The 18,771-nt window shown below is 41.7% G+C and overlaps 1 protein-coding gene and 1 long non-coding RNA gene across 4 annotated transcripts in view; both read left to right on the plus strand.

The window, feature by feature from the left end:
- LOC145434972 (uncharacterized) overlaps positions 1 to 18,771 on the plus strand; it is a 190,850-nt gene that overhangs the window by 115,054 nt on the left and 57,025 nt on the right. The gene's annotated exons all lie outside the window — the stretch shown is intronic.
- The window catches only part of LOC145435880 (uncharacterized), a 40,535-nt gene continuing 38,804 nt past the window's right edge, over positions 17,041 to 18,771 (plus strand). For all 3 annotated transcript variants that reach the window (XM_080313143.1, XM_080313144.1, XM_080313145.1), the window contains exon 1: positions 17,041 to 18,069. In XM_080313143.1, the coding sequence (XP_080169269.1) occupies positions 18,049 to 18,069 (21 nt within the window). In that variant the 5' untranslated portion in view covers positions 17,041 to 18,048. The remainder of the gene's footprint in view (positions 18,070 to 18,771) is intronic.

The following is an 18,771-nucleotide window of genomic DNA, read 5'->3' on the forward strand; positions in this document are numbered from 1 at the left end:
GTGAATTTCTGAATGTGTTCTCAAAAGCAACATCTTCTGAAATTCTCTTCCACAGACCTCACACGCGTGTTTCCTATCTGCGACCTGAAGTTTCTTGCGCTTTTTCACATCCGCATCTCTGGCAATATTTTCCCCTTGTCCATCACGAGAATTCCCCCTTCTGTAGGAACGGCTGTGTTCATTCTTCATATCGTATGACTCGGTCGATTTTGATCGTGATCCTTCAAATTCGCAGATTTAGGATACCAACAATATCTGACAAATGTATATATTATATCACAGTTATCATATAATTATGTCAATTCTATAAGAAATACGTCATGCTAATTGCTAGTCGCATGGATTTTACCAGATACAACATATCAAGTATTGGGTAGGAATCGAGTCCCTGAATAGCAATGATCCCCTGTTCCGGTATAGCTCTATATCACCGGTCACCAACACGCAGCCCGCAAGGTTATATTTTTCGGCCCGCGACTTGATTTGAGATTTCGGAAGAAAGCTAAGAAAACATTCTGAAATGCGGAAATTGACGCGCAATGGACCAAATACTGCCAAGATCGAGACAACGATTTAGGGCAGTGGTTCTGAAACTTGTGGTGCACTCCCCTTGTGGGGGCGTGAAAGCGTCTAAAGGGGGCGCGGAAATGGGGTCAACTGAAAATATTTTCGCGCTCCGTGCGTTTTGTCTCGAGTTCATAGTTATAGTTATTGCTCTGTGCCTAATCCGGAATTCATATTATAGAATTCTCTCATCAACGTTCATAACCTTCCATTTCATCAAAATTTCCGTTGGGATTGCTAGCATTACGGATGCATTTTGCAATATGACGATAAAGGGCCGTGAAATTTTTCAGTATCATGAAGGGGGCATCTCTAAAAAGGTTTGAGAACCACTGAATTAGGGCTTCGTAACACGATCAAGCTTTACGTGGAGGTGGTCTTTCAGCTAGTAACGTATCTCGCTAGCCCCAAAAGCGTTTCCAGGTATCGTGCACAGCTCAGAGTCCAAAATAAAATGAAATTGATGACAGTGATCCTTTGTTGTATTTTTAATTCCTTTAATAAAGGATTGCTTCTTTTGTGGTCGCTATACCCATCACCTATGTTAGGCAGCACAGCGTTGTACTGACGTAGAATTTCAAAACGTAGTTGCATACTTTATACTGATATTGCATTTGTGCAGCCCACGGCCCCTACGAAATTTGAAAAGTGGCCCGCGACCCGTTTGGAGTTGGCGATCTCTGCTCTATATTTTCATGTTGTATCAGCGATCTTGCAATGCCATGCATTATAATTAATTGGAGAAGTAATGAAGGTACTGTATAACATAAAGTATATATCCTATTACAGAGGTGGTCAGTAACGAAGTACTTCTACTTTTTGAACTACTTGAAGTAGATTTTGTCGGCTCGCACTACTTATTAAGTAGTTTTGATTTTATACTACTTCTACTTCTACTTGACAGTTTTCAGTTGTTTAGGCTAAAATAGGCGTGGAATACCTACTTACTTACTTACTTGTCAACCGCCACTTCTACTTCTACTTGAGTAGAAATTTCGGCGTTACTTCTACTTCTACTTGAGTAGCGACGGTGACTACTTTGACCACCTCTGTCCTATTATCCTACAAACGAAACGATTCGAATTGAAATTCCGGTTGCCTGGATACGGAAACAATATTGGTTTTACGCGATTGCATTTAATATTTCATTACGACAGGGCAAATAGTGTCATGTATTGACGTGCAATTTGGTCGAATATATTAGAGCAGTGCTCTTCAACCGGGGTGGTCGTACACCCTAGGGTTTACCAGAATTTGCAAAGGGTGTACCACTCGGATAGGGTGTACAGGGGTGTACCAGATCGGAATTACAATGAGCCGATGGCTAGCTATCACAAAGACAGGTTTATGGGTCAGTACAGGTTGGCGCACAGGTTAATGACCAATATGGTACGATGTTATCTCAAGTGTAATTATAGATAACTAACCTCCGTATCCGTAGGTTAGTTATCTATAGTGTAATACTGTGCACCGCTTGATTGTTATGTCATAAGCAAATATTTTTTCTATTCATTTAGCCGTCTGCGATAGACCAATGGTTCCGTTTGGTGTTGGATAGTATGCAGTTATAACTAGGCTTAGCATATTTTGGAAATCTAAAAAGAGGACACTTTTTCAGAAATTTGCAACTTGCAAAACCGGAGTAGAATTCTCAAAAACCGGTGAATTTTTCCCACTTTGTGATCGGCTGACTAAAAGAAAGGTCATCTTTCGCGCTCAGAGCTCAAAATACCGTTTTTCTCTCGACATTTCCAGGTGGATGACTAAAAAAAGTCATCTTTTCCGCTCAAAGCTCAAAATACCGTTTTTCTCTCCACATTGTCAGGTGGATGACTGAAAAAAGGTCATCTTTTCGCTCAGAGCTAAAATCACCGTTTTTCACTCCAAAATACCCGCCGGAGCTTCACTTCTGTGCTAATTTGCGGCATATCACTCGCAATTTGCTCTAAATCTGACCTAAATTTTCAAAAAAGAGGACAAAATCTCAAAAAAGAGGACAAAAGGGCGTCATCCGAGGACACTTTCAAAAAAGTCGAAAAAGAGGACGTGTGGTAAGCCTACAGTTAACAAACATGTGTTCAGCTGGTCATTTGCCTTTTAGTGATTTTTGAGGAAACCGCCGCGATACCTCAGACTTTTTGAATCTATACTTCCTACCCGACGTTAATAAATACCGCAATGCACATAAATGAAGTGACGTAGCCAGTCAGGGTCGAAACAGTTTCCATGTTGAAATCGAAACCCTTTTGTTTTAAAATGCCGATTGCATGTCCAATATTTCGCCATACATTTGCAATTTAGTATTTTGTTGTTAGTGATGTAAAATAGCGACAATAGACTGTGTATAGCGGCATACGATCTGAGATTACTGACATCTCTTGCAGCCCATGTGCTACTATCGACTGTGTGTGGTGTGGGACAGGCTTGATACGGAGTAGGCTGGTGCGCCTGCTATCATCGTTGATCTGAATTACCGCTTCTGCAGCAGTAGCTTTACCTACTCTCTCCCCAATACTGTTACATTTAGGTTGATTATCGTTCGTAATGTCATGCTGTTTTTGCTCTGACACGAAATAAATTCCAATTTGCGTGGCGGGCGGCCTAACTGGCTGCGAATAGACTCTGTGACCAAATACTATTTTATTCAAATCCAAATTTTTTGACGGCAATAACTCCACTTCTACTGGTCGGAATTGAACCAAATTTGAAGAACATCGTTTTTATAGACTACTTAATACTTTCATGGTGTGAACATAAAAGTTTCAAATTTTTCGTTATTTAATTTTATATAATAAATATAAACTTTCTTCTCCCGTAGCAAGGCGGGTACTGGTTAGAATTGAACCACATTTGGTGTGTAGGCTTAAGTTAGGTAACCTAACAATTTTATCAGGTAGCCAGTACGGTTTGGGAAATTTTTGAAGACCCCTAATGAACAGGGGTGTACGAGTTTTGAGCAAACGTTAAAAGGGTGTACCACGTCGAAAAAGGTTGAAGAGCACTGTATTAGAGAATAGAAAGGATTAGAACAGTGGTTCTTAAACTTTTTCGACCGCGATCCAAATCTGAGTTTAAATGGCATCTCGCGGCCCAGGCCACACAAACAAAATTACCACTTTGTATTACTAGTATGCTGCGTTTACACTGGTATGTATGATATAGAGAACGCGCGCACAACCGTTGTACGTAACGCATATTTACTAAAATATCTGACGCGCGCCATTTCAAATGATGGTGCGTATATTTTCTCCGTGTGTCGCATTTGTACTGCATTTGTACTACTGTGCACTCGAATTACAAGGAAGGGACTATTCTGTGCCGACTATTTCAACAGCCGGGCATATCAATGTCTAAGGTTTTGGCCAACCAAGGGTCTGTCATTAATTTTGGCAAATGTTTATCGCCGCTGATCTTTCTATAGTCCCAAATCCTGAAGTGTGAAAGGTATATAATTTTATCCCAAACTGCTCAATTGCTCAAGCAGTAGTGAAAATAGTCTAAAGCAGAGTTGTCAAACTCATGCGTCGTGGGTCGGATTCAGGTCGCTCGCGGGCCATTCAAATGATCAAAATTGTTACCTCAAAATTCATGCACTTGTTTTTCATTTTATTTTCAAGCTTGTACACATGATAGTATATTACATTATATCACGATTCAGAGTTGTATTCTAGCCACACCTTTATACGCAAGCACGGAATTGACAAAAATACGGTTGGTCAGTCGAATGCGGTTATATACCGCTAAAACAGTGGCTGTCACGACGATATGAGTTGTCATATTTCTATTGTCCTTTTGTTTTAGTCGTAATATGACGTTAGCCTTGCGTATGTTTATACTTCTTCGTTCAATTTTCCATAAAACTCTGAACTCAGCGCGCACTTTTTCGCCTCCTCGTAACAAGGCGTCTATGTCAGTGACTTGTACCTATTATGAAACCACCACACCTTGCATCGGGTGGTTATAATGCCACCTATAAACATACTCGAGATTTACTGTTTTGTGAGATCATCATTTCTTGCTAAAATTCTCGACATTCGTTAGGAATGTGCTGGTTAATAAAGGCATTGTACAACTCAAAATTGCTTAGCTGGCTGCATTTTCGAAGCCCCTGGTCTAAGGCATATCCACCTGTGTAAGTAGTGCATGCTTTGCTTAAATACGTTACCGCGGCATTGAAGGAAAGCATTCAATATGCGATGTGTGCCCGTGAAAATGCCCCAAAATAGACCTGCAGTGAACGACACGATCGTATCTTATGCGAAATGTCATAGCTGCTGAGAATTCAAGCCAAGCAAATTCCTTTCGAAACCATAACTATCTAGCCCGGCATCCACTACAAAGACGGGAAAGTTGATTACGGATTGTATTTTAGTATGGTGGCTCACTCAATCTCTGATTTACATACACGCTCACCTGGTTCTCAAAATTATAGATTAATGACGAAACCATTTATTACTTGAATTATTTTATGACGCTATAAATACAGTGTAGGCTATATTTCCACCTGTGTACCACCCCTGATATACGGTTGTGAATATAATACAACTAAGTCACATGAAACCATGACCTACCTCAGACGTAACCGCGGTATAAATCGAGTACAACATTTTAATCCGGATTATGCATGGACGTAGGAACGTATAGGAAGGAATCCACGTATAGGCACGTACAATTTATGACCGCAATATAATTCTGAGATAGGATCTGTTTTCGTGTACCACCTTTTTCAGCCTTCGGTTGTGAATACACACTCTATTTGCTAAGAGCGACCAGGGAATGACACTCAATCGCATATTCAACGATGCAATGAAGTGACGATATGGTCTTCAACATCGTGCTTTGACAATAGCGTAAATAAAACTCCAAGTCATATACGCTTATAATTTCAACTTGCTAACTTACTCTGGTATACCTTCCTCTATGCTGTGATATCAAATTAATAAAATCCCTTGCGATAGTTGTACATAAATATCATCCTAATAATCTGTCCAATATTATCTCAACCATTCACAAACGGTAAATGATCTCAGCGAGTGTTGCAATGCGATTTATACTTTTGCTTATGAATTGTTCCACAGTTGGTTGAATGAAATTTTCGCACTAGCAGTTGACTGGACGCATACGATCGCAGTTCCAAAGATTTTTCGATGCTGTCTGCTTTCATCCTGAGTTAATCCGCCGACTTCGCAGTTTCTGCACATCATAAACAAAATAGTGCGAAGGGCGCGAACAGTGCGAACGCTGCGAACAGCAGTGCGTCGTATATTTTCAGAATAATGGTTTCTTGTTATCAGTGGTCAGCGAACCATTGCTGTCTGGACGCGCGAAAAACAATAATAGAATCAAGGTTTGCGGGGGAGATACATCTGCGGGTGGTCCCGTTGTTATCAATTAGGCTACTCAGTTGTGTATTGTAATCTCGTCTCCAACCGTCTGTTATAATAGGGTATAATCAAAAGATTTCGTAAGTCTTCCGTGCGAAGCACATAATTCCAAAGTGGCATACCTTCACGGAGCCCATAATACGGGTTGCATTCGTAATGTGGGGCTCAGATTGCCGGAACAAACATATTAGGCACCAGCAGGCGCTTATGGACAAGGGAAAATTCGATATCGGTTTCGGCCAGTACGAGGTCGTCTTTTTCAGCAAAAGGTCTCTTCGCCGCGTGTACATTTTTGGAAGCACACTTCGTAGAGTCGCATGTTGGCTGAAACGTCATTGTTAACATGTTGGTGCGTCGTTACTATCGATAATGACCGACTTCGGGGTTTGGGTGCGGTAGTTACCGGCCTGCTAGTTAGACAATGTTAGTCGTTACAGACATTGGGATCGGTGCTGAGGTTGGCTTTCGGTTGTCAGGTTATAATGAATCGGTATTAAATTCGTCAGTCAGTATGCTTTAATTCATCTCACCAACAAACACATGTAAATTGGTATGGATTGGGAGACGACGGGGGACCGTTAGGTGTTAGATTCAGTCGCCAACCAGCGGAGTTATAAATGAGTAAATATGGCAAGATCAATACTAACGATTGTGACAGTTAACCAATGGACATAAAAATAAACAAAAGATAAAAGTCATGGAAAATCAGCAGCAAGCATCCAAGTATAATACTGGTATACAATACACAGTGTGCATAGCAAAAATATGCAGCAAAGCAAGAACAATGAAGACGAACCAAGTGGAACAGTATAACTATAGAAATTAAACATGGAATGGCAACGACCGATTTTGCAGCTTCGTTCCGCTTCGCCGGGGCTGGAGTGGAGAATTGTTTTGCGTAAACGACTGTAGGATTTCTGGCAATCCAAAAGCTATCTTCCCGAGCGCAGAAATTATTGAATCTGGTCTTGACGATCGAAAGCTACTGTTGCACCGATTCCGAAAATATAAATTAAAATATTGATCGGGCACTGATCCACGTAGAATCTGTCCTTCAAGTCTGAAATATCGGCATTGTTTAGAACAATCGGGTAACCACAACAAAATGACCATAACAATGACCTGTTGCGACTCTCCGATTGTTCGAACAATACCGGTATTTCAGACTACGAGGATGGATTCTAGGTGGATCAGTGCCTGGTAATTATTTTGATTTATATTTTCGGAATCGGCGCAACAGTAGCTTTCGATCAAGACCAGATTCAATAATTTCTGCGCCCGGGAAGATAGCTTTTGAATTGCCAGAAATCCTACAGTCGCTTGTACGCAAAACAATTTCCACTCCAGCCCCGGCGAAGCGGAACGAAACTGCAAAATCGGTCGTTGCCGTGCCATTGTAGCGTACCGCTCCATGTTTAACCCATAATTACCCTCGCTGATGACTGATTACGTTACTGCTACGTCTTGTTGTGTTGTACTCTTTTTTATGCAGTTGCTTTCAGTCACCGTCCGAGCCAGTCGTCTTTTAGTATCCGTCGGACGAGCATCGTCATGTTTTAGTTGTTTTATTAAAAGAGCAATGCTGACTTGTCTACTTTGATTTATCGAGCCGCGGACCAAGAAGAACGCGCGCCCACGACAGGGCACGCTATATTTTGGTGACCCCGACGTGATCTTGCTAGCCGACACGATTTCCGACGCGACTCCTTGCTCATCTGTACATGAAATGTCTTCTCGACGACGACAACAATCGATAGACGATATTGCGAGCTTAGCGAATTTCATTGGTACCCCGAGGATGCCGCCACCGGTGGTCAATTTCTGGTCCCATTCGCCAGAGTCGTGGTTTGTTTCGATGGAAGCCGGATTTTCCAGTTATGGTGTTAACGACTCTGCGTCGAAGTATTTCCATGTCCTGAGATGTTCAGACGGTAACCAGCTCGAATCGATTCGTCTGATGTTGCCTGGCCCAGAAAACGACGACTGTTACGAAGTATTGCGTCATCTTCTGATGCGCGAGTACGCTATTCCCTTGCGAGACCGTGTTAAGGAGCTTTATAGTGATCGCTGTAGAGTTTTAAAACCCTCTGAACTTCTGAAAAAATTGCGAAATGCAATGGGGGATCTATCAAACACACCAGGTTCTGACTGTTATTTAAAGGAAACGTTCCTTCACCATTTGCCAGATCATATTGCTGGGATATTGTCGTCACATGTAGACGATACCGTGGAACAGCTTGCCCTGCGAGCTGATAGTGTATACACTCGCGCTTCTCCTCGTGTGGTTTCAAATCATTACGGTTATCATCAGACTAATCAATTGGATGAATTGCAACGAACTGTTCAATCGATAGCTCGAGAGGTCAGGGAATTGAAAGCGATACCTTCGACACGACAAGTATCTGTATCTGACGGACAACGATCACGTGATTTGTATCGTAGTTCCGCTCCCCGTCCTGAACCCTTTAGAGGTGATCGACCAGCTTTTCGGACGCAGTCAAACCGTTCAGAGACACGTGGTTGAGGTAACTCAATTTGCTCATCTGCGTGGTACGAATCAGTGGTGCTTTTATCATGATAAATTCGGTGATCGAGCTCGAAATTGCCGTCCACCCTGTTCCTACTCCTCAAATCGCCCTTTTTTAGACGGAGGCCTCGTGAGGGATCGCAACAATTTTCAACAGTGAACCCAGAACGTGAAAACCCTTTATTGCATGTACGAGATTCGATTTCAGGGCAGATTTTCCTCGTCGATACAGGAGCATCCGTATCTGTTTTACCGACTTCAAGTAACGTTTTCAAGAATAAACCAGGACCAAATCTGTACGCTACAAATGGATCAAAAATTGCGACGTTTGGAACGAGATATTTACGGATCGAGTTCTCCGATAGACACAAGTATGGATTTCGATTCTATGTTGCCGATACACACATTGCCATATTGGGGGCTGATTTCATTAAGCGATTTTCTCTCGTCGTTGATTTGAGGGGCAATCGTCTGATTGATACTGTTTCAGGAGGTTTCATTCCTGGCTGGAAGTGTAATCCAGTACAGAGATGGAAGTCGGGCCGGGCTTTTCGGGTTCGGGCCGGGTTCGGGCCGGGCTCGGGCCGGGTTCGGGCCCAAAGTTATAAAAATTATCGGGATTGAATCGGGCCGAATAGTCACTACGAAAAGCATTGACTTCCTATACAAATTTGATTTGCAATTTAGTTCGAAACTGGCACAATTACATATAAGATACACCAATACCGTATCACGTATAAGTATGGCAATATCTGTGAATAAATTTTATACGAGGTACGAACCCAGATAAACTTCATTATAAGACGGCCCGAAGACTATGATTGAATAATGAAACAATGTCAGCCAAATAGTAAACAAGTGTCCCAAATACGCCAGACATTGATCATTGTTCAGGCCACATTGTGACGAAAACATGACTTACGGATGGATGGATTACCATGTTGGAGCCTGGATTACTACCAATCAATTTAGTTTTTATTTCGATGAGGCATGCTGAACTGAGCAGCTAGAAGCAGGTGATGAGACGACGGCTTCCGTTGTGGCACAGCAGAATTGATCGATAGATGTGTTACGGCGGTGTTAATATTTATTAAAGAAAGCTTTTATATGCGCCATAGTGATTTTGTCGTCCATGGTGAATTGCTTTAGGTCTATACGGAAACTAACTCATATTGTATTAGGCTATGTGACAGCGGTAGTATTGTTATATAGCAGTGTTGGGATCAAGTCACTACCTTCGAGTCATTGCGCATTTAGACTCGAGTCAAGTCAAGTCAATCGATTTTCAAAGCTGACTCGAGTCAAGTCAAGTCACTCGTTGGACGTGACTCGAGTTAAGTCGAGTCAAGTCAAGTCAAGTCACGAGTCAAGTCACAATTCAAGTCAAGTTGGCATTTCGAAGTATGAGGCATGATTGCATCATTGCATTTTGCTAGCTGTGTGAAATACATATTGAGTGATCCCTGATTCTGAACCGCTAAACGAATATAGAGTTGAATATACACGCAAGAAGGCGCTGTATCGCTCACATATACGTAGAACTGGTAAACTACGTTGATAGTCACCAGCCAAAATAGAAAATAGAGAATTGATTGAGAACGAATTGATAAGATGCAATACATTACCCATTTACAAATTGAGAGACGAACCCGACTGTATCCAGTAACTGTTGAGGCTATTGAAATAATCAATTCCTCGTATAACGTGTGAATGCAACGCCCTTCGTATGGATGACAGTTGACTTGTATTTCGAACACACTATTTTTTCTCATCTTGGCCAATTTCATTCCTTTATTTCTTTAATTTAGTTTAATATTGAACCATTTAATACAGTTAACATTTTGCAAAAAGGATGGTGGAACTAAGTTAACAGTGGGGCTGTTTTCAGCGTATTCTCATTCAGATATATTAAGTTCTCTTGCCATATGCAAGATTGCTATCGAAAGAAAACAAAGTGAGAGCATTAAAAGCGTTGAAAAACTCGAAATTTGAATCGTATATCAGCTTATTTGCTCGCAACAGTTGAAAATTGCTATTTGAACTTGGTTTCGGGCCGAAACGGGCTCAAAACTCGACCGTCGGGTTCGGGCCGGGTTCGGGCTGAACTTGTCGGGTTCGGGCCGGGTTTGGGTCCGGCTCACCCGGCCCGCTTCCATCTCTGCCAGTAGTTCGCGGTTTGAACTTTATAGCGCCTGATCACAATACGCCATATGTAGATCTTTTGTCGAGCTTCAGCGACATTACTATCCCACGGAATGCAGCAGGACGAGCTAATCACGGTACTGTACATCGAATTATTACTAATGGATGTCCCACTCGATCTCGCTGTCGCCCATTGCCGCCCCATTTGAAACAGAAGGTGAAGAATCGATTGCAAGATATGTTGAAGTCCGGTGTAATCATTCGCTCAAAATCGCCTTTCGCCTCTCCTATTACTGTCGTACCAAAGGGGTTAGACGATATTAGAATCTGTGTCGACTATAGGAAATTAAACAATCAAACGGTCAAGGATCGCTGGCCTGTCCCATTTTTACGTGATTTTACCAATGAACTGTCGAACTGTAATGTTTTTAGCAAAGTTGACTTAGCGAAGGCGTACCATCAAATTCCTCTTCATCCGGACGATCAAGAGAAGGCTGCTTTTATTTGTCCCGAAGGACTATTTCAACCAACGACGATGATGTTCGGCTTGACCAACGCTTGTAGTACTTTTAGCCGTTTTATATCCGAAGTAACCGAAGGACTGGAGAATATTTTCGTGTTTTTAGACGACATTTTAATTGCGACTCGGACTGAAGAAGAGCACATGGCAACATTGTCGAAATTGTTTTCAAGGTTTCGTAAGTTCGGACTGGTCATAAATGTTGATAAGTGCAGTTTCGGTAAGGAAGAAATCGAATTTTTAGGTCACCTTGTTAATGCAAGGGGAATTTGTCCCTTGCCGTCTAAGGTTGAAGTAATCTCTAACTATCCTCGTCCCGAAAATGTAAAACAACTTCGTTCATTCCTTGGACTAGTCTGCTATTACCACCGTTTTGTCAAAAAGTGTGCCGAGATTTTGAAGCCACTGTATGACGTGGCCAATGCAGCATCGAATAAGCGCGATCTTGTAAAATGGACAGATAGTGCTAACACAGCTTTCGAACGCATCAAGACCGAACTGTCCGGTAATGTCATATTATCCCACCCGATTCACGATGCTGAACTGTCACTCGTGGTTGACGCTAGTCAAGTCGGAATTGGAGCTGTTTTGCAACAGAAAAGTGATGATTCGTGGTCCCCCTTAGCATTCTTCTCGAAAGCCTTGAACCCGACACAGCGTAAGTACTCCGCATTTGATCGCGAGCTTTTAGCGGCTTATTCAGCAATCAAGCATTTTTATGTCCAACTAAAGGGTAGAAAATTTCAACTCATTACCGATAATGACGGCCTTGTACAATCGTTAAGGAATCCAACCGACAGACTTCTAGATCGTCAAGCAAGACAGTTGGAATTTATCACGGAATATACCGACGACGTTAGACACATCAAAGGGACTCTGAACACGGCTGCGGATACTCTCTCCAGGCTCGAGGTGAACGCGATTTTTCCGAACACTGTTCCCATCACAGCGGAAGCATTTCTAGACGCTCAGAAAGGCGACGATGAGCTCAAAGAACTCCTCGCTAACGCTGGTGACCATTCGTTGGATCTCGCGGAAGTACATTTCGAAGAGTTGAACGATCCTATCATCTTCGACAAATCGTTACCTGGTAGAGAACGTCCCTACGTTCCTGCGCCACTTCGAGAGACTGTGATGCACAGTGTGCACGACATTTCGCACCCCGGTATACGCGCGACCACTAAATTAATAGCTGAACGTTATGTATGGCCTGGTATGAAACGACATGTGAACGATTTCGTCCGTCATTGTCAGCAGTGTCAACGATCGAAGATTCATAGGCATACTCGAACTGCAATTACCAATCTTCCCGTCCCTTCCGAACGCTTTCACACGGTTAACGTGGACATTTTGTCACTCCCGAATAGTTGCGGTTACTCGTATATTCTGATGTGTGTTGATCGCTATACTCGCTGGCCTGTATGTGTTCCAATGTTGGACATTCGTGCCCAAACTGTTATTGATGCGTTTAGTTTTGGCTGGGTGTCGAATTTCGGCTCACCCCGTAAAGTAATAACCGACCGAGGAAGTCAGTTTACCTCGCTTGAATGGACTCAGTATATGCAATTCTTGGGTATTTTCCACATCAAAACCTTGGCGTATAAGCCGGAGCAAAATTCTCTTGTCGAACGCTATAACAGAACTTTGAAAGCCTCCCTCCGCGCATTAGAAAGTCCTCATAATTGGTATCATCATTTAGGCTTAATTGTTTTAGGGCTGCGATGTTCTGTCACGGAAGATCTCGGTTATTCACCAGCAGAGCTTGTGTATGGCACTTCCCTTCGATTACCCGGTCAATTAGTCAATCCCTCCTCCAGTGGTAATAACGCCAATGATTTCAACTACGTCGGTGAATTAAAACGCTTTTTCTCAGCCGTGGGTGAGATGCCGACTAAGTTTCATTCGAATCAAAAATCACATGTCCCGAAAGATTTGGATAATTGCACGCACGTTTTCTTGCGGATAGATGGTCATCGTAGATCACTCGATCCGGTTTATTCTGGACCACATCAAGTTTTAAAACGCACTCATAAATGTTTCACAATTCAAACGAATAAGGGTCCGTATGACGCCTCAACCGACAAGCTTATACCTGGCAGACTTCCCATCGAGCGTCTCGACGAATTGACGCCACCGCAAGTTGATATTTCACGAACAAATACTGTGTCGGCCAGCGGCCGTAATATTCGTACTCCACATCACTTGAATGATTTTGTGTTGTCACCAGTATTTAAAATGGATATTTGGTGTGTTACTCATTCACTTTTCCGCCATCACTTGTATTTTTCGCAACAGGCTCCTTCATCTCCTGTATGTTCTATAAATCGTGTCTTGAGCCTTTCTCATTGTAAAGTGCATCATTATCGCTAAACGAATAATTGTGTCGTTTATAGCTTCACCACTACGCCCATCTCACTTTCATTAACGTTAGAACATTTAGAATTAAACTCGTATTCGAAACCTAATCTGTAATCACTACCGTGTCATGCTGGTAGGGTCCTTCATTCGTAGTTATATCGTTGACTGATGTAGTGTCCATATTATATCCTGAAGCTTTTACCAACCAGGGGGGCCCTTGTAGCGTACCGCTCCATGTTTAACCCATAATTACCCTCGCTGATGACTGATTACGTTACTGCTACGTCTTGTTGTGTTGTACTCTTTTTTATGCAGTTGCTTTCAGTCACCGTCCGAGCCAGTCGTCTTTTAGTATCCGTCGGACGAGCATCGTCATGTTTTAGTTGTGTTATTAAAAGAGCAATGCTGACTTGTCTACTTTGATTTATCGAGCCGCGGACCAAGAAGAACGCGCGCCCACGACAGAGCACGCTATACCATGTTTAATTTTTATATTATAACATCATAGTCTATGCAAATCATGGACCATGACAGTATTTTTCAACAACAACAACAACAGACGAAGGTGTAGCAAAAGTGGAACAGTATTACTAGGGGAGATGTGGTACCGATGGATCAAAAATTGGAAAATGATCGCTGGCCCCAAAATGTTCAGCCAAAAACAGCAGATCTTTTGCTGGCTCAGCACTTTGATACAAGCTCTACCTATCGCGCACATATACATGAATATCCGTCTTTTCAAAAAATATTTATGGACGTTTAAAATTTGTTGCTCGAACGTGTCATCGGTCCCCACCCGGTGGGTCCAATGGCACACGACCCGGGGACCTATGACACATATACCCTAAAAAAACTCAGATGTAACAACTTTTCTTGCTCAGTATTATAATCTAAGCTACAGCAAGCCAACGAAGAATTTTCGGTTGCAACCGTCAAATAATAGATTAAATATTGACTCAAATGTTGTCATAAAATCACGTTTCGATTTAGGCTCGGACTTATAAATTTGAGGGTACATACATATTGCCCGAAAATCGACAGTGTGACTTTCAAAGACCTCGTTATAGCGATAAAACATCATATGCAATTATTACATAAAGATTTTCTGTACGTAGTCATGTTTCATTAGTTTCATGATTAGTATGCTTGTTTATTTTCCTTGATTTGGCTATTGTATCATCGGTCCCCACCCTACTAATTTTGTACATGAATCGAAAAAAATTCCACTCAAGGAAAGTACTGAAAAAAATAATATGTTCCATTATATAGCCTGATACAAGCCCTACACTTCACAATAAAAATGATTGCTGGTTTGTTCGTGTTGAAGGTTACAAAGAAAAATGTATATGTCGATCTAAATTTACTTTACACCCCCCAAAACAAAAAACATCTGTGAGAGACCCCATAGTTCACGCACGTCGATTTTTTTGTATGTGAGGAAAGATGTTGCCTGCATGCAATTGTAGACAAGTTCACGGAGTGTAATCATAGAATTATTATAGAGAATTTCCAAAGTATTTTCGGTCCCAGTGATCCATCGGTACCACATCTCCCCTACATCACCGTCATTACAAATTATACCTATTTCAGTATTTTTCAACAAGAAAATTGCGGTATTTGATCTTGAACTGGTTGAACTGCATCGATCTATATTCTTCTGTAAGGTTATTCCAGACCTTGGCACCCTTGAAGTTGAAACTGCTGTTTTGTGACAATTTCTTAGACACTTGAGGTAATGTTATTTTACTTTGAGAGCTAGATCTAGTGTCACAATACATGCTTTCGCTCGTGAGGTTGTAATGACGATATCACAGAACCGGTTTTCGGTCTTGACATTGGTTATATACACTTATCTGATAAGTGCTATATCGGTATCGCTATGTGTTCTAACCTAGGCTTACCATACGTCCTCTTTTAAAGGGGCACTGCGCTCTAAAAATGATGTGGTCTCAAATTGAAGGTAAAAACGAACAAAAATTTTTGGCCGCAGTCATTTCCTTCAGAACGCCACCGTAATGGAGCTGCAATTTATTGAAATTTCTACAAGATCAGCTGCCGCGGCTGCTTAACCCGTTACATGGCACAATGTCTTCATCGTCGCACTTGCTCGACGCGATAAGGCAGTCACGCAGAGAACGAAACTTAGACACATTTCCTTCATAACATCGGTTGACAACAATCCAAAATTCGTTCTCTGCGTGACTGCCTAATCGCGTCGAGCAAGTCCGACGGTGAAGATATCGTGCCATGTAACGGGTTAAGCAGCCGCGGCAGCTGGTCTTGTAGAAATTTCAATAAATTGCAGCTCCATTACGGTGGCGTTCTGAAGGAAATGGCCGCGGCCAAAGATTTTTGTTCGTTTTTACCTTCAATTTGAGACCACATCATTTTTAGAGCGCAGTGCCCCTAAGAGGATTTGTCCTATTTTTTGACTTTTTTGAAAGTGTCCTCGGAGGACGCCCTTTTGTCCTCTTTTTTGAGATTTTGTCCTATTTTTTGAAAATTTAGGTCAGACTCAGAGCAAATTTTAGATAGATAGATAGATAGTCTTTTATTCGTCACATCAATAAATAAAGAAGTATACGAAACAAATATTGCAGTATATAGACTGGAAGACGACGAGGGGCCGAGGGAATTGCGAGGGATATGCCGCAAATCAGCACGGAAGTGAAGCTCCGGCGGGTATTTCGGAGTGAAAAACGGTGAATTTAGCTCTGAGCGAAAAGTTGACCTTTTTTTAGTCATCCAGCACCCGGCAACGTGGAGAGAAAAACGGTATTTTGAGCTCTGAGCAGAAGTGATGACCTTTTTTTCACAAAGTGGGCAAAAATTCACCTGTTTTTGAGAATTCTACTCCGGTTTTGCATCTTGCAAATTTCGGAAAAAGTGTCCTCTTTTTACAAAAATAAATTCCCAGGTAATATGGCAACCCTAGACTAATAAAATTTTCGGTTGACCTTGCAAGTTCACAATCTGTGCAATCCATTTTGGATGATATGACTAATTTAGGAAAATGCCTAGTGGGCCACTCAAAACCTTCTCGCGGGCCAAATGTTGGTCAAGGGTTGGCCAGCCCTGATCTAGCTCAATGCAACGGACGTTGTCGAGAAATTTATACCTGGGAATCGATACCGAATGTCGCAACGCCGAGATGCACACCCACGACCTGTTCATATGCATAACATGTCTGCATTGCATATATTTCATTCTCGGTAATGTCAATTTTCGGTGGTGTCCATTCTTGGTAATGTCCATTGTCCATTCTCGGTATTGTCCTTCTCGGTAATAACATTCTCGGTATTGAACGGACACCTATGAGAATATGGCTACTTGAATATTTGCCCAAATAATTGTAAAAGTATCACAGCAAGCTTTTTGTTCGTGATGTAAAATTCAGGTAAGTTAAAAAAACACAACAGCTGATTGTCTTTGTTGCCATAATATGGCAAGAGCTCTTGTTGCTAGCGCGACATGGCTTCTTGCATACTGAGCTGTAAACAACTCCTGCTTCTGCATCGTTTACCCGTATTTTGCATACCGCACTTATGCTGTAATATATCTATCGTGAGTTTTTGATAGAATTAAAGGAAAGGACGTAGTTTATTTTTGTCCTTGATGTTTTTGCGGCATATACACCGACTCATGATATACATACACACGATCTGCGCATATGCGTACCATGAGTGCATGATGTGCATATGCCGCTGGACAAGGAAGTGCAGATATAGCCTTTACGACTTTCTAAGTCATGCACCACCCCTCCATGCTATCCCAGTAATGCATGAGCGCCAAGCAGGGAAGCTATGGATACCAGTGTTACTAATCAGGTCTTTGGTCTGACCCGGCCGGGAATCGAACCCACGACCTACCGATCAAGAAGCCGGACGCTTAACCATTACGCTATCTTGATCGGCAGAATGAATTTCGTTGCTATATTTATTGGAAGCATGGTGCACGTTATTTTTATATTTTGTAGGCCTACTTCTCGTAGCCTACTATGCCTCGCAGTCGCATGCCGATGCATGTCTTCCTGCGCTTACACATTAATTACATCTCAGATCTCACTCAACCTGGCAAATTTAGTTGGGTTACGTAGTCAAGGCTTGTCAACTAATCAGTAATAACAGTGGACTACTTTATTTTCATACTAGGCCTACTGGTGAGGGGCCGCATCAAAGGACATTATCGATTATCTTACAATATACCCTAAATTAGCTTATAATCCTGGTTAGCACACAGCCCAAATCAGCCCTACCCCTGTTCTTATAATGAAATAATTTCCATGAGTTCACGATTCGGGATATTAAAAGCCCTTTCTCATGCATTTTGATTCGTAAACTACTAGTAATTGTACAGTGGTAGATCCATCTGATGCATTGCAACCATGTAGGTCCAGTAACAGTTTTTGTAGGATTACAACAGTAGAATCATTTGTCATATAAGCTAATGAAGTTGCTAACTGAGTCATTTTTTTGTCTAGATATTCAAGTGATGTTTTCACAGATGATAGTTCATTACCACAGTTAAATCTTATCGGAATTGTTGAAAGTCAGATGTCTGGAGATAACAGCGAGGTGAGTTCAAAAATGCTTGCCATTTGTGGTTTTCAAGCAAAAGTAGAAATAATGTAATGTTCTACTCAATCAAGAGTAGAACAAGGGCACCAACACGCGGCCCGCGAGTTCATATTTTGCGCCTCGCGACCTGATTTGAGATTTTACAAGGCTGAAATTGATGTCAGTTTAAAAATATAGTTGTTGTTGTGGCGATGGCCCAGACACTAGCAAGACCGAGACGACTAAAAATTGACTCGCGGCTTGCCAACAAGATCTAGCTCTATGCGAACATGATTTTACAATAAATAGCCCTACCGTATCTGGCTAACCCCAATATCGATTCTTTAGTTTCTGAAAAGTGTTGTCAGATATCGTGAGCAGCTCTTAGTTCAAAACAGAACGGCAGTGTTGATCATGATATTTCTTGTAGGCTATTAATCAAGACAAGTGTCAGACAAAAATATTTGGGTTCATTTCAATATCATGAATATAAGCTACTATTTAATTTTATAGGCCTATTGAAGTTCTGTACCTCCAAGAACCTCTGCAGTCTATTTGTATTTTTTTTTTATTGAACTATCATTTCCTTTGTGGTAACTATGTCCGTCGCCCGAGACAGAGAGCACAGCGTTGTACCGACTTAATGTTTTAAAAGCGCATTTGTTACACTGTGGGTCTATTTTATTCTCTATATTGAATTCATGCTGCCTTCTAAGAAAT

Source organism: Botryllus schlosseri, chromosome 3, assembly GCF_051294905.1.
Source record: "Botryllus schlosseri isolate E-star chromosome 3, Bs_hap1, whole genome shotgun sequence".
Taxonomy (NCBI): domain Eukaryota; kingdom Metazoa; phylum Chordata; class Ascidiacea; order Stolidobranchia; family Styelidae; genus Botryllus; species Botryllus schlosseri.